The sequence below is a fragment of the Echeneis naucrates genome, chromosome 3, assembly GCF_900963305.1.
Source record: "Echeneis naucrates chromosome 3, fEcheNa1.1, whole genome shotgun sequence".
Classification (NCBI taxonomy): domain Eukaryota; kingdom Metazoa; phylum Chordata; class Actinopteri; order Carangiformes; family Echeneidae; genus Echeneis; species Echeneis naucrates.
The window spans coordinates 19,513,760-19,528,779 of NC_042513.1; the positions used below are offsets into that span (position 1 = coordinate 19,513,760).

At 40.4% G+C, this 15,020-nt stretch overlaps 1 protein-coding gene across 2 annotated transcripts; it reads right to left on the bottom strand.

Moving 5' to 3' along the window:
- Positions 1-4,817: 4,817 nt before the first annotated feature.
- asb7 (ankyrin repeat and SOCS box containing 7) lies at positions 4,818-15,020 on the bottom strand. 2 transcript variants are annotated; one of them, XM_029498668.1, is made up of 5 exons: positions 14,800-15,020; positions 13,964-14,087; positions 11,231-11,442; positions 9,442-10,047; positions 4,818-6,523 (listed from the first exon to the last, which is right to left on the bottom strand). In XM_029498668.1, exons 2-5 carry the CDS (start codon positions 13,999-14,001, stop codon positions 6,384-6,386), a joined length of 996 nt encoding a protein of 331 aa, XP_029354528.1. In that variant the 5' UTR covers positions 14,002-14,087; positions 14,800-15,020; the 3' UTR covers positions 4,818-6,383. The 2 variants fall into 2 exon arrangements, with proteins under 2 accessions (XP_029354528.1, XP_029354529.1); XM_029498669.1 differs by lacking the exon at positions 14,800-15,020 and having other exon boundaries at positions 11,231-11,477; positions 13,964-14,088.

The window sequence follows — 15,020 nt, forward strand, 5'->3', positions numbered from 1 at the left end:
CAGGCATTCCGGCACTTTGCCTCTGCCACCGGAGCGGAGGGGTGTTAGAGAGAGGGAGAGAGAACTACAGCAGGAGGAGAGAAGGTGCCATTAAAAATGCAAGGAAAACATACAGATGTAAATAGTGATTGTAACCTGGTACCACTAAATGTGCACCGGTAAATCTTAGCAGTAGGGGAAGTAGGGTTTTAGCAGAGGAAGGAACAATGGGAATGATTAGTGGCGTTTAATGATAACTTTTGCAGCAGCTTGTATTGAGCAGAAATTATTCAGGACTTGCAGAGACTTAAGAAACGGTAATTAAATCTTACATTTTTAACTGTAGGCTTTGTTTTACATGAAGGTTTGAAGCCTGATCTCAACAGTGGATATAGTTACAGTTTATCGTCTCAACCTATCACTGTATCCACTGTCTACACTGCTCTGACTCGGTTCCTCTGTCGTATCTGGACTCCCACTTCTCTGATGATCAACAAATTCTCTGGACTCTCATAATCCTCAATAAAGCTCAACCAACTAGCCTCCAGGGAGGGCAGGTGATGTTTACGGACACAAACTGAAATAATAAAACATTTGGATGCGAGACTAAAAGTCCATCAATATCATGAGAAGTTGACAAGCCTTGTGGTGTTAAATTATAAGGACAAATGCAGATAAAAGAAAAAAGAAAAAAAAAAAAAAAGCGAGTGTGCTCCTTTACATTTATGAGAAGGGGGTCTTTAAAAAAATTATTCTAAAATAATTTAGTTTACATGTCTGAACTCCTTTTGGTGATTTCACTGTTGACTGTTGACTGACTGTCACTGTTGATGAATCTTTATTCATCACATGCATTCAGCAAACAAAAACAGCTAACAACCCAGAAATGTTCATTTTAGTTTATTTTCACATCTTATTTTTTTACATTTGAAAATCTGCATATTCTGTACATTCAGTATTGATGGTGTGGAAGACTTTTGATGGCCACAAGATGACATTTCGAGTGTTTCCCTGACTGTGACGACCAAAGTCTGCTGAGGAAAGGCAGTCTATGTGCGACAGGCTCGCTCACATACAATACAAAACTGCTGCTGAAAAATGGCATCGTATCAAAAGCAGATACAGAAAGATGGACAGTGTGAAACATGAAACAGAGCTGTCATGTGGAGAACACTCTGGAAGCGCCTCCAGTGTTTACTTTATTTCAGATCTGGGAATATCCAGTATCAGTGGAGTGAGTCAAAGGGAGAGGGCTGCATTAGGAACCTTGGGATTAACCCACCAGTGATAGTCAAATGTACTGTATTAAAGGCATTAAAAACTGTGTCTGGGCCACCAGGAAAACACAGGAAACAGGATGTGAGTCCAACACCATTGAATTCACATGCCGATCCCACTCCTGCTTTTCTTCCTTTCTAATAACTCCCCCCTTTAGAGCAGTCTTTTTCAACAAAAGAGGGAATAATTCAATATAATTCTGCCTACGTGACACAATGGCAGAATGTTTGAAAAGCTTTCGGCAATAAAACTTTAAAAATGCAATCCTTTGACTGTGGACTTGGTGATCTCATTCAAAGAGGGAATACACCTTCTTCAAGAATTGACTTTTTTCTGTCAAACAACTCTATTGGACAAAAAAAATCAACACCAGTATACACACAATTATAGCCAGTGATTATGTGGAGGTGGAGTCCCTCCACCTTCAAAGAGAACCCACCCTGAAACCGTCACCCACTTAGCGCTTTAACACCTCGTTACTAAGGGATCCAGAATTTGACTCGTTAATAAGGAAGGAATGGAAAAACGTTTTTGGAAACAAATGACTCTCCAAATTCATCTCCCTCTCTGATTTGGGAAGCTGGGAAGGCTGTGATCAGAGGCCAAATGATATCTTATTCCTCTTACAAGAAAAACCAGGAACAACAGTCTGAAAAAAACATTGAGGATAAGATTAAAGAACCAACAGAAGAATACACAACAAAACTGAACAAACAATTATGGACCCAACTACAAAATGTTAAATTACAACAAGAAAATATCCCTCCAAAAAACATAATTCAACTTCAACTTCACTTTAACAACTCAAGATACCAAATTTCTTGCAAATCCACTCCAGCTGACCAAGAAAAATCTCTTATAGCTGCTATTCAGGACTCATCCAGGAAATCAATCATATCTTTTACAGCTTAAACCAAAACCCATATTCAACAACAAACAACCCAAACCTAGAAGACATTCAGGCCTGACATTCATCTAAATCTGCTTCAACTGACTGAAGAACAAAGGAACTTTCTGGATATGCCTCTGATCATTAATGAGCTTTTAACTGCAGTAGAAAGTATGCCTGCAGGCTCCTGGACCGGATGGCTTCACTGCCACATTTATGAAACATTTCTGCTCAGTGGTGGAACCTTTGCTCTTCAGGACAGTGACAGAGATCAAAAACACAGGTTACAGAAGAGCCCAAATTCATACAGCTGCAATTAAATTACTTTAAAACCAGATAAAGATCCAACAGTCCCTTCCAGCTTCCGCCCTCTGTCATTGATCAGTACCGACATCAAAATGATTTCCAAAGCACCTGCGTCTAAATTGGAGACAATAATCTCATTGATAATTCTCAATGACCAAACATGAGAAGGCTCCTTAATTTGATCAGCATGTCGCAGCGCTGCAACACAGAAGCTATTGTTGCATCACTCGATGCAGAAAAAGCCTTTGACAAAGCTAACTGGTCCTTCCTCTTTGCTGCCCATCAAAAAAATGTGGCTTTGCAGAGTCATTTCTCCACCAGGTATCCACACTGTCCAAGTCACCCAAGGCCACAGTCATCGCAAAGCTTCACTCTGCAGAGGGGACCTAGACAAGGAGGCCCACTCTCTCCCCTGCCGTTCGCTGTATTCAAACCACTGATGCAATACATCAGAACACCAATATCAAAGGTAGCCGAACACAAAATCACTTTATATGCTGACGATGTCTTACTCTACTTGCAACAACCTCAAAGATCATCACAGGGGGGTCCTCCTGTACACTCGTTGTGTGCTTGCTTGGGCCATCAGTGGTGCTCGCCATTACCCGTTTGGATCACTGGGGGCTGCAGCATGACGTGTGGCTGAGGTGGCTCTCTGGGTGTGGTGCCTCTTGTGCTCCCACACGCTTGGTGGCAGGCCTGGGCCCGACCTGACTCTGGGCCCTGGTGATGGTCTCACTCATATTTAGGGAATGCCCACATGCATGTGTGGTTTCACTTGCCAACTCTGGTTGGGTCACATCATGAAGAATTGATGAATCCTGCCAAAAATGGGCTGAGCTGTTCTTCCATCACTATGTAGTCCATCTTTGATTTGGGCTCCTCTGTTGGGACACCTTCACCATCCCTCCAGAGATCTACACAGTAACTCTGGATTCTCATAATCCTGAGGGAGGTGACAGGAAAAGGACAGCATCCTTCCTACCAGCACCAGCTGCTTCCCTTCCCCTGTCCATCCTTCTGCATCTTCTCTGACCTTTTCCCCCGATAGTCACTGAGGTGTAGCACCGCCCTCCCTGCCATATAAAGGTCATTTCGCTCAATAAAGATGAACAACCCGAAGGGGTCTGTGGTCTAATTTGTGTCAGTTTCCGGATCCTTGATGTGATAGAGTTTGAGAAGCACTGGTTTACAGGAAACAAAAGACTGCGGATCATCAGCTGAACCTTGCAAAGTCCAGATGCTCCTCAACAGATTAGATCTCACGTGGTCAAATGGAGCAATCCAGAGGTAAAGTTAGGAAAACAAAAACATGCGTGGAGCTTTTTAAGTCTGTGTTGACAACTTCCTCTTGTCCAAGCAGCTAAAAACTGATGAGCAACTCAGCTGCAATCTGTATCAAACAGATATAAATTGCAAAAATCACATTTTCAAAATGAAGCCAAAGACATATTTTATCCACAAACACTTTTGTTCCAAAATAAAATTAAAAAGTGGCACCTAGCATAGACATATTCCTCCAAATGTGGCATTGATGTGTTTATATGGACGCAAAGAAATCTTTTTCAAACTCTGTTTCATTTGAGGCTATTCATTGATTGGCATCAAACACCTTCTGTCAGGTGAAATGTTTTCGACCTTAATGCTGCTATGGAACAGTTTTCTTGTTGGTGTATTAGTGCTGATGCAAATGCACATTCATGCTTCAGCCAGATATTCACTCCATTCCACCGACTGATAGGTGGTACAAATGCTGAGCACCAAGGGGAGTGCTAGCGAGTACAAATCCAAATCTTTTTCATCTTTGGAAACATTTAATGGTGCATTTCAGTAAGCAATACTGAGAGCCAACAAAATAATGTTTGTTTATGCAGAAAATTCCATGGCGGGCCATTTTAATGACCCCAGATTTAACCACCAACAACAGTCGACTTTGTTCAGGAGAAAGTGAGAGTAAAACGACGTCCTGCTTTGCTGTAGTTAGTTTCAAAAGGTGCAATCTGACCCCATGAATACACAAGTACTTTTCCAAGGCGATCTTAGTTTTTCTAAAGCTAACCTATCCCACTATAAATGTCATTGCATTTTAGGTTTTTTTGTTTGTTTGTTTGTTTGTTTTTTTTTATGAAACAGACGAAAGGTATTTGTCTCAACTGAACTAAAAAATTTAAATAAAATAAACTCTAAATATCCTGATACAAAGCTGCAGGCAAACAATAATACTGTAATATGACCATGACAATAACCGTAATGCAGGCCAACAGTGTTAACAGATTATTCAAAACATACTTTAAGGAGAAGCAACCTCAGGTGTCACATAAGATCACGATGCAACTTAAAACACATGCAGAGACAAAACAAAAAATTGTGTCTTGGGTATTATTTAGACCCCTACATTTTATTTTCAACTGTCAAAATTAAAAATTCACAGTATAAGCTCTGCAACAGAGTTACCTGCAACATGTATCAGATGATCTTTAAGAAAGCACCCAACATTTCTGCCATAGAAATAAAGGAAAACACTTGATTCCAAATGATTTCTGTACAACAAAGTATTTGAACTCAGAAATGCACAAAAAAGAAATATGCAAGTCGCACCCAACAGATCATAATATTATATCCAAACTTTAAATACATTAACAATACCAGAGATCATTGCTTAAATAAATGCTACAAAAATATCTGTTGTACATGTATATTTACATTGACTGTAGCTTCTTGCAATTGTGTGTCCGTGCTATCCATGACAGACTGTTACTCTTATTTATAGCACAAATGTAGTTTAGATGTTTAGGGACGCTGCAGAAAGTGAGCCCACCTTTACAGTTTAAGCTGTATTTTGTCTGACTCTAAAGGTCGTTTCTAGTGCGATTGTCACCTGGCAACAGTTCCAGTCGTTGCATGAGGTTTTAATAGCTCCTATATCAGAATGGGGGCTACCAGAAAGTGGACTAGCTGGTAGGCAATGATCACTTCAGTAGCACGATAAAGACGAACTCACAAGGTTTCTTGTAGACAACAGCAATAGCAAAACTTACATTTGCTTCTTTAACTCCAAACTCTAGCTATTTGTCATATTAAGATTCAGATTTACACATCAATGGCAAATTTTGACTTTTAAGCTCAACAATCAGACTGCTGCTGCCTTATTTTAATATTATTGGAAAAGTCTTTTACATGGTATGACCACTGTACTCTGGAACTGGACTATGTTGACTATGTTGTTAATCCAACATGCTGTTATTCTGTTTTTCCTCCATGCTTTCTGTTCAAAGCAAGATTGGAACACTGCTGCTCTTTGTTTACACGGTGAGCATACTAACTAGTTTTGCCCACATGGCTCATCCCACCTACAATGCTCTGAATAATAAAGTAGGATTAGGGACATTAATGCTAACTTCAAAAGGTGCGGGTGGTGAAGTCAGGGGTTTGGCACCAAACCAAGTGAGGGCATATTCTCCAGGTGTTCTGGGAAAGCTACCATTATTAAAGTAGCTTCATGCTGTGATATAAACAGAATTTTAATGAGTCAAACTTCCTACAGTTTAGTAAAATTAGATTGGAGGAAATAAATTACGTTATTATAACAAAATATACAAATTTGGAAGTAGAATATAGTGGGGACAATACCATGTGCTGCAACATGATAGAAGGTAACGAAAGTCAAATGAGCAAATGATCGTTCTTTTCCCACAAATTAATAACCTTTAATCAAATAAGGTGGCTTCATTTTCACATTTCAGCAAATGTTCTTTCTGTAAAAAGGCTGAAATGGAGAACACAAGCAGGAAACTAATTTTAATATGTTTAACAGGATAAACAAATTGACTAACTCTCCTTCGGCATGTAGGGAATAAACCTGGGGACTTGATTGCATAGTCTTCATAAAAGATAGCACAGAGATTTTAGTCGCCCTCTGCTCTTCTCCTTGTCACACACTATCAAACTTATGCTTTAAATAGTCTTTCATAACCTTTGCAATCGGTAGATCTTCCAAAAATTTCAAGCTTTGAAGACCAATGCAATGGCGGATTTTGATTCGACACAAGTCTTGTAGAGTCCGCGGTTGTCCTGAAAGAGAAAGAGAAACAGTTATTACACAGTGGAACCTGACCTGAGAGACGGGCCACTACAGCTTGGCTGCTTTTAGCGCCCAATATTTGCATACAAAATCAGTAGTAGTTTTCACATTGGTCACTTAATAACAAAAATAAATAAATAAATAAAATCAGGCAACAGAGGTGAGATGTATGCGGACTTAACAAAAGAGAATCTTTTGTCACTGTGATGACTTGTGTGTGAAATACATGAAAGTAAGAGTCCTAAACCAGACTCACACCACAGGAGTTTGAGGCCCCTTGAACTCTGATTCCTCCCTCCAAACAATTTTAAAAATGTGGTCTGGACAAAAGGCCAGTGGATCTGGGTTTGTACCGTTGCTTGACTCAGATTATCTAACATGAGGGGTTTATCTTGCAGACATTCGCTGGCGCACCAATGTTGACATTAAAATTTACAGATCAAATCCTAAGTCTGTCCTGTTTTTTAAGCAGAAGTTCATCCACCCTATTAGCTTGAGAAATACATCTACAGTGTTTGGAGGCACCAGAGTCTCAGGAGCCGCAGGTATTGGCATGCGTCGCCTTGAAATCTGTTCTGCTAATTTATATACACCGTATATTACCCCTGTGTCACTGGATATCCCCATATTCCAGTGGTGCACATCCATCATGAAACCAAAGTTCCTTGTTCATCTGAATGGTTTTACAGCCTCTGCTAAAGGCATGAATCACCTCACCAAATCACTCAGCACCCTGGTGTTATCAGACGTATGCAAACAGCTGAAGAAACCTCTTGCTTCCAGGAAGCGATGTGTAAGGTTGTTATCAGTTTGATATGGATGACATGGCGCTCTCCACCACTGGAAACATTCTAATCTGTAGGAAAATTTTGCGATGAAATGGTTAGGAAATGTATTTCGTGGCGATATAATGACGCTTCACGAGACAAATGTGTGATTACGCATTGGCTGAGATGGCGAAATCATCCAGATACAATTTTGGGGCTTTTTCTGGCTTGATTTGATAGGACAGCTCGAAGAGTGACAGGAAATGGAGTAAGAGTGTGTAATGATATGCGGCAAATGACCCCCGCTGGATCCAAACCAGTGTTGCAGACAAGGAGCTTGTAGCCTTCTATTTGTGGAGCGCATGCTCTACCCACTATGTCACAAGCACCCCACACGATACCCCGTTTACACAGTAGAGGGCATAATCTACTTTTGAGTTCATTTGTTTGACATCATCATCACTCTGTTATTGGTTCAGGTGGAATGAAACACATGGTTTCATTCTCACTGAAACCAATTGAAATTGGAAGTGTTGCTGCATTTTCTCTTTAATTTGTTAAAGATAAAAAAAAAATATTTTGCATTATTTGTATTTTTAAATGTATATATGTTTTTTTAAATATGTATTTGTTGCATAGTCTGTGTTTTACAGTTACACCCTACTTCAGAAACGGTGCAAGTTCATCCTGGGGAAAACAAAAAAAGAGGAGAAAATCTGAATAGTTACACGGTTGACCTGACAGCTACTTTCAGGGGTTGTCGGTCCTGATTGGCCAGGGAAGTGTGATGTCAGATCCCAAAGAAGACGATTACCAAAGAAAAAAAAAAAAAAAAAAAAAAAAATCACAAGAACATGGCCCAACAGTGTGGGAAAACAGTTTAAAATTTGAAGGTTTTCTTTGCTCTCCCCACTTATATTAAGGGTCTGTGTAAACATGAAGAAAAAGTAATGCCAACATTATGTCTGACTGTATCAGGCACAGTCAATTATTACTTTTTTTATTACTACTAACATGTCACATTGAGCCATCACCTGAAATTTAAACAATTTGAACTAAGTGTTATCCTTGAAGTTGGAACTTTTAAATGAAGATAGCTGTACATGTTCAAATGTCTGACAGGAGAAAAAACTGTGACGAGTGCAGCGGCTGAAAAGAGCTGAGGGTGCCTGTCATTCTGTGTGGGATGAGCCTTTCATGGCATAGGAGTTAATCCACGGGGCAGAGGTGTAATCAATAACCCAGCAGACATGTGATCTGGCTGATGGTTTCAAGTCTCTGAAAGGGCTTGTCTGAATCAGTGCGCAGCTCTTTGATACCTCTGATATCAAAGTTCAGGGGGCAGAGGAGGAATGCAGCCATTGTTCCTCCTAAATCATAATGCTTCAGGTAATGTGCTCTCCTGTTCCTCTGACCTGGAATTGTTCTGTGACTGAACACTGGTCATTATAACCTTGTGTTGGCACGCAGCCCTCTGTCACTCTATACATTTCTCAACTTTTGCTCCTCTCAACTTACATTAAAAAGCTCCATCACTTTTTGTACAAAACTTGGACACCATTTCTGCACTCCACCCACTTTTAGGGATCTCTTTTCAAAGATGAGGATGTTAACTTTTAACTGAGCTTTGCTGTATTTACAAACAGGCATGCAACATCAGCCAGTATCCATCCTTATAAATAAAAAATTTACTTCAGCCACTGAGACAACAACCTCCATTAAAGGAAATCTTTTGATTGTGTTTCAGGTGTCCGGTCTGGATTGAAAGAAAAATTATGAAGAAGCTCCTTACAAGTATCCTGGAGAAGAAGAGGAAATAATGATTGAGCAAAGGAAACCTCTGTGAAACCCCAAAAAGATTCTTTTCTTTTCCTTTTTTTTTTTTTTTTTTTTTGGGGGGGGTGTGTGCATGAATACATCACTTCCATTCATCACCTTATTTACATGCAGTGAAGGAGGAGGTCGAACATGACAGACAACTTCTTGAGTTGTATTTCATTGTCTACTAAGAGAGCTGAGCTCAACCCTCCTCATGTTTAACAACAAAAATAATGTCTTAAATCATTATTGATGATAAACTTACTATCGTTGCTGTCATTAGGAGCTGCTTGCGTGACCAGAAGTGTGGAGTTGGGACTTACTTGTGACCTCCTGGAGGAAGTCCAGGCAGGGCCGGCTGATTCCAGACATGCTAACCGACACAGCCACTGGTGTCTGGCCCTCATAGTTCCTGGTGTTGGTGTTAGCTCCGTATGTGTAGAGCATCTGGGCGCACAAAACATCATCCCTGAGGGCTGACAGGTGCAGGGGTGTCTGGCCGTCTTCAAGACGTCCAAGATTAGTGTCTGCTCCCCTCTGCAGGAACATGCGGCAGTATGAATGATTACCTTTGATGACGGCATACCGCAGCAGGAAGCCATTTTGAATGTCAATGTTGGCACTATGGTCCAGGAGGATCCGTACACAGCTGGAGCGTTCACGGATAATGGCCAGCTGTAGTGGTGTGGTTCCTTTGTCGCTCAAAGGGTCCACCTCGGCCCTGAACTCGAGGAGGAGGCGTACGAATGAGTCTCTACCATAATGAGCAGCCACGTGCAGTGGTGTCCAGCCATCGTTGCTTTTTGCATTTATAATGTCACTGCGAAACTCAGATTCAAGCATCAGTCTGGCAATGCGTGCTCTTCCATGCATAGCAGCGTAGTGAAGGGCAGTGAAGCCACCAATAAAATCCTTCACTGTGGGGTCAGCTGTGTGGAGGACAGAGTTGAAATGAGAGAAATGTCAAGTACAACAGGAGCTGATAGGGATATGGTGTGTGATCAGCTGGGACTTAAACGGACACTACAACTGAGCCGCAAAGATCATCTTCACCAGTTCACCAACTATCTGTCTATACTATTTACCCTTACACCAATCATTGTGATAAGACAATGACTCAAACTTTTCTGCCATTGCTGACAGGACTTCTTTGTATACTTTTTCACATCTGAGTCTGATTCCATGTCAGAGGAAGAAACTGCGGGAAGTCAAGAATGAATCGACATGTGATCTCTCTACAAGAAATATTGATCTTCCTCTGCTGTCAGTTCAGTCTGGGTCAATCAATGTGAATCCTCAAAACCCTCTTTAACTGTTCCCATCAAATAATAATGTGACTTCTACTAAAAAACAAGGGTCATTTGACTGGACACCTTTAAATTTGATTTACTTTGACAGACGAAATGTTCATATAAGTACTAGATAACAATTCTGAGACAGTTCCCAGTGTCCTAACAGGTGATAATATGTCTCTGTTGGGATTCCATGCTGCCCCCAAATGGCAAAAAAAAAAAAAAAACAGTAAATTACTTAGATTTTGTAAATTGTAATTTCCATCTGAAAAAACAAAACCAATTAAAACCAGCTGTGATGCAAAAATGAATGACCATCAGTCTATGAATATGGAAATCCAACATATCTCATTAAAAGCTACAGAAGGCACAAAACCTTGTGTGTTTTTTCTTCATTTTTCAACACACAACTCACAAATCAGTACCCCTGTCAGTGATAGATGAAGAGGATAAGTATTTCTCTTGGATATTTTCAAATAAGTACCCATTTTTGATTAAACATATATTATTAGAACTACAATACATAAAATTATTTTGAGTTGGCCAACAACACTCAAAGGTTATATTGATTCATGCAATTATCTATTGTGGCTTTCAGGGGTTGAAAGGTGAATAATTAAACATTTCTTACATTTGTATGAGTATTTGTGTGAAATATAATGGACTTCTTTAAAGATAAATAACTTGAATGGCTTTCAATAAATTTTAACAACAGGTTACCTTATCCAGTTAAATAATGCCCTCTAGTGTTTGTAGATGAACCTATCAAGGCATAATCCTGAACAACCCTGTGAGAGAAAAAAAAAAAAATGCCTCTGACCTCCGTGCTCCAGAAAGACTCGGACACATCTTTCTTTGCCTTTGGCAGCCGAGAAGTGGAGCAGTGTCCAGCCGTTGGCATCTCGGATCTTGGGTGAGTAACCTTGCTCTAGCATCCTTCTGACAGTGCAGACATCCCCAGCTGCCACTGCAGCCTGGATCTGCAGCTCCTCGTGAAGCTCAGGGTTCCTTCTGCAGTGATGGTTCAGCATCCTGTCACATTTCGGAATGGGAATGTTCATCTGTACCTAACCGTCGTTAGGAAAAACTGGTGAATACATTCTGTGTGCCTTAGCGTCTATTGTGTGCAGGGTGTGTGATGTTTCTGTTTCACTTTGACTCACGTAGAAACATCGAACATTGTCTAATGCACATCTAATAGGCAAAAGCTCAGGAGAAAGAAGACCTGCCAAATTCTCATATTCTAACAACAACCTGACAAATACCTGAGTAGAGTATGATGATATTTCAATTCAAATGTCATATTATGTCAATTTTGTGATGCTCTGGGGCAACCAACAATATCACTACCTGCCTGAAGAACATTGGAAAGATCAATTTAAAAATTAATACATTGCTTATATTTGGAGTATAATGATAATGTAGAATGAATATTCCTTCAAACATAACGATCTACATTATAACTGCAATATGACTTAGTCATGACGGCATATATGATATAGTTCATTGCAGTTTGTTTCCTTCACAGGACATTTTGTGGTACCTGGCTAGATCAGTTCATTCAGGGTTGATATGAAATTAACCCTTTGTCTTAAACAACTATCAAGTATCTTTCTAGTGCAAAGCCAAAACACGAGAAGATGAAGCAGTAACAACCAATTAGGCCCTAAATTGGTGTTGCACCCATCCTCTCTGGTCATTAAGTCTGTAAATGACAGCAACGTATCTGCCCTAAAACTTTCAGCAGGTTTTAAGTAAACATCAAGGCCTTTTGACTTTTTAAGACTTTTCAGACTGAGACACTAAAGGACAACTGAATGATTTTCTCTATCCACACAGGGTCAAAATTAAACATACAGGCTCAAATATATACATGCATTCAACCAAATCTTTTAATAAGTGGTGCTGAAGGTTGTAGAATGTCTTAACTTGACTCCAAGCCCTGTTAACTTCTCTTTAGTGACCATGATTGACTTCAGATGGGAGTTTTGTTTGCTGGCATAAAAAGGATTTGTTTGACAGTATTCATTGGCTTGTCCAATACTTAGAACAATGGAAAAGTCCAAGGAACACTGAACATCTAAGAAGAAGTGTACATTTACAAAAGTTGGGAAAGTCTTTTGGAGCCATTTCTAAAAAATTTAAGATTCCAAGATCAACAGTTCAAACAATTGCATGCTAAGTACAAGTTATTTGAATGTGTCTCCACATTGCCAAGGTCTGGAAGAAGACCCAAACAGTCACCCTCAGATGAAAGGAAATTGGTTGAGATGTTCAGGAACAACCCAGGACCAAAACCAAGGCTCAATTCTGCCATGAACTGGAAACTACTGGAACACCAGTATTACTGTCCAAAGTGAAGCGAGTTTTACATCGCCATGGATTAAAGGCGTGCCCGGGCAAGAAACAATCCCCTGCTCCGAATTCAACATCTTCAAGCTTGACTGAAATTTGCAACTGTGTACATAGACAAACCAAAAACCTTCTGGGGAAATGTTTGGTCACGTGACATTGAGCCATAATGACAAGAATTTTGTTTGGAGGAGTCAAGCTTTCAAACACAAGATTCCTAATACGCCACCAATTGCCAAGCACTGTGGTGGTAGCATCATGCTCTGGGGCTGTTTAGCTGCCAGTGGTACTGGTGCACTGCACAAAGTGGAAGGAATAATAAGGAAGGACGATTCACCTCAAATCAACAGCTAGATGGCTGAAACTTGGACACAACTGGGTTCCAACAGCTGGTTTGGGAATGGATAAAACAGGCAATCATTAAGCTTCTGGAATGGCCTTCCCAAAGCCTCGACCTCAACCCTATTGAACATTTGTGGGCTATGCTTAAAAGCCGGGTCCCTGCCAGGAGGCAATTTAAGTGAAATCTACCAACTCTGCCAAGAAGAGTGGTCAAACATTAAGCCAGAATTATGCCAGAAGCTTGTTGATGGCAACAAAAAGCATTTCATCAAGGTGAAACATTTGACCAAATATTAGTGAGGGTGGTTGTATATATTTGAGCCTGTACGTACAATTTTGACTCTGTGTGGAATACTCACTAAACTGTGGGTCCTCTCAGACAGATGGAGGAACACTACATTAAACATGATATTTTGACAAATTTGCTCACGGACCACCTGGGGTCAGCAGATCACACTTTAGTTTCGACTGGATTTAGTGAAGAAACAAATTCTACACTTTGGGTTCAGGTAGCCTTGGTGATGCAGTCACAAAGTCAGACACCTTGTGCTATGTAAACAAAACCACACCTGTTTTCCCATCACATTTACGAGTAAACACCTAAACATAAAGCGCAGTTTAGAGCATCTGAAGACACAGCAGTGGATTTTCAGAGAGCACAATGTTTTTTTACCAGACACTACTGGGCTTAGTTTAACCTTAACTTAAACTAAGCCTAGGACTGAGCGACAAACTGGAATAATGCCTATAATTTCCTTTGTTGACAGAAATGACTATTCGCTAACAAGTGTTTGGACCTCTCTTATTGGCCACGCTCAAATAAAAGGAGGAGACATAAAAAAAATAAAAAAGAAAGTACCTTTTGACCACCTGAAAAGATGGACTTCTCTTAGTCATATCGGAGTTCCCTCTGTAATATTGCAGCTGCACTGACCTGGAGGCTGAGAGGGAAACCAGGACTTCAGTCTAATCAGCAGTTATTCCTGCAACACACAAAACAGTAACAATGTTAGCAGGTCAACTGATTTTCTTTGTTATGCATTCATAATTGACATCCGAAAACATTAGTACGGATTTACTATCGTCGTACGCATCGTAATTATCATTTCAATGCAAATGACTCACATTTTAAGTATGGTGGCCAAATGCACAACTTGCTAACTGAAATATATCGAGTTTAAAATCAGCTAACATCTTGTTGTTAAAGCCAAACTGACCTAAGACAGTAAGGTCCAGAGTATGTCCTCTCTCTCCACATTTAACTTGGTCAGTCGGGTTAGGTCACTGAAGGAAACAGTGGACAATGTAATGGCTTTATTTCCCCCACAATACCAACAGTGCACACGACACATAAGTAAACAACACCGACAGACACGAAGAACGGAGCTCGTCGACCGGACGGATGAATTAAACTGATTTCATAAGTGACACAATGTGTGATTACCGCCGAGATTGTGCTGCTAAACCTCACGACCCGGAGCTATATTTACACCGGGCTCTTAGCTAGCGCCTGCGAGCTAACACATTCACGAGTGCTAGCTCGCTAGCTTGTGTTGACTTTTTCTACCGGCACAGTTGGGTAAACATAAACCGCGTTGAACTGGGTGAAAGGAGAGCGCAGTCCATCCGACACAGTCAATCACAAACACAGCAACTTTAAACAACTGTTAACAAAAAAAAAAAAAAAAGGTTTACATGACAGACGCTGCGCCGACGTTCAACTTAGCCAATCAGCTCCCAGGTGGGAAGAATTGTCGAAGCTGCATATTTCTGTCCTTTCGCCCCCAAATCCAGCACGAATCGGCGATTTTGTCTCTCTTAACTTCCCTCTGGATCCGTTTCAGCAGCATTGGGCATCGTTTCGGTTTTAAACAATTAGCTTTGACAACAAAGTCTCACTGAACAACATCAGCGTG

Coding starts and splice junctions, on each gene's coding strand:
- asb7 (XM_029498668.1), bottom strand. CDS start 14,001: ATGACTAAGAGAAGTCCATCTTTTCAGGTGGTCAAAAG. Junction 11,443..13,963: donor TCTTTTCAGGTGGTCAAAAG/GTACTTTCTTTT, acceptor GAAATGTGACAG/GATGCTGAACCATCACTGCA. Junction 6,524..9,441: donor CTTCCTCCAGGAGGTCACAA/GTAAGTCCCAAC, acceptor TTTCTCTTTCAG/GACAACCGCGGACTCTACAA.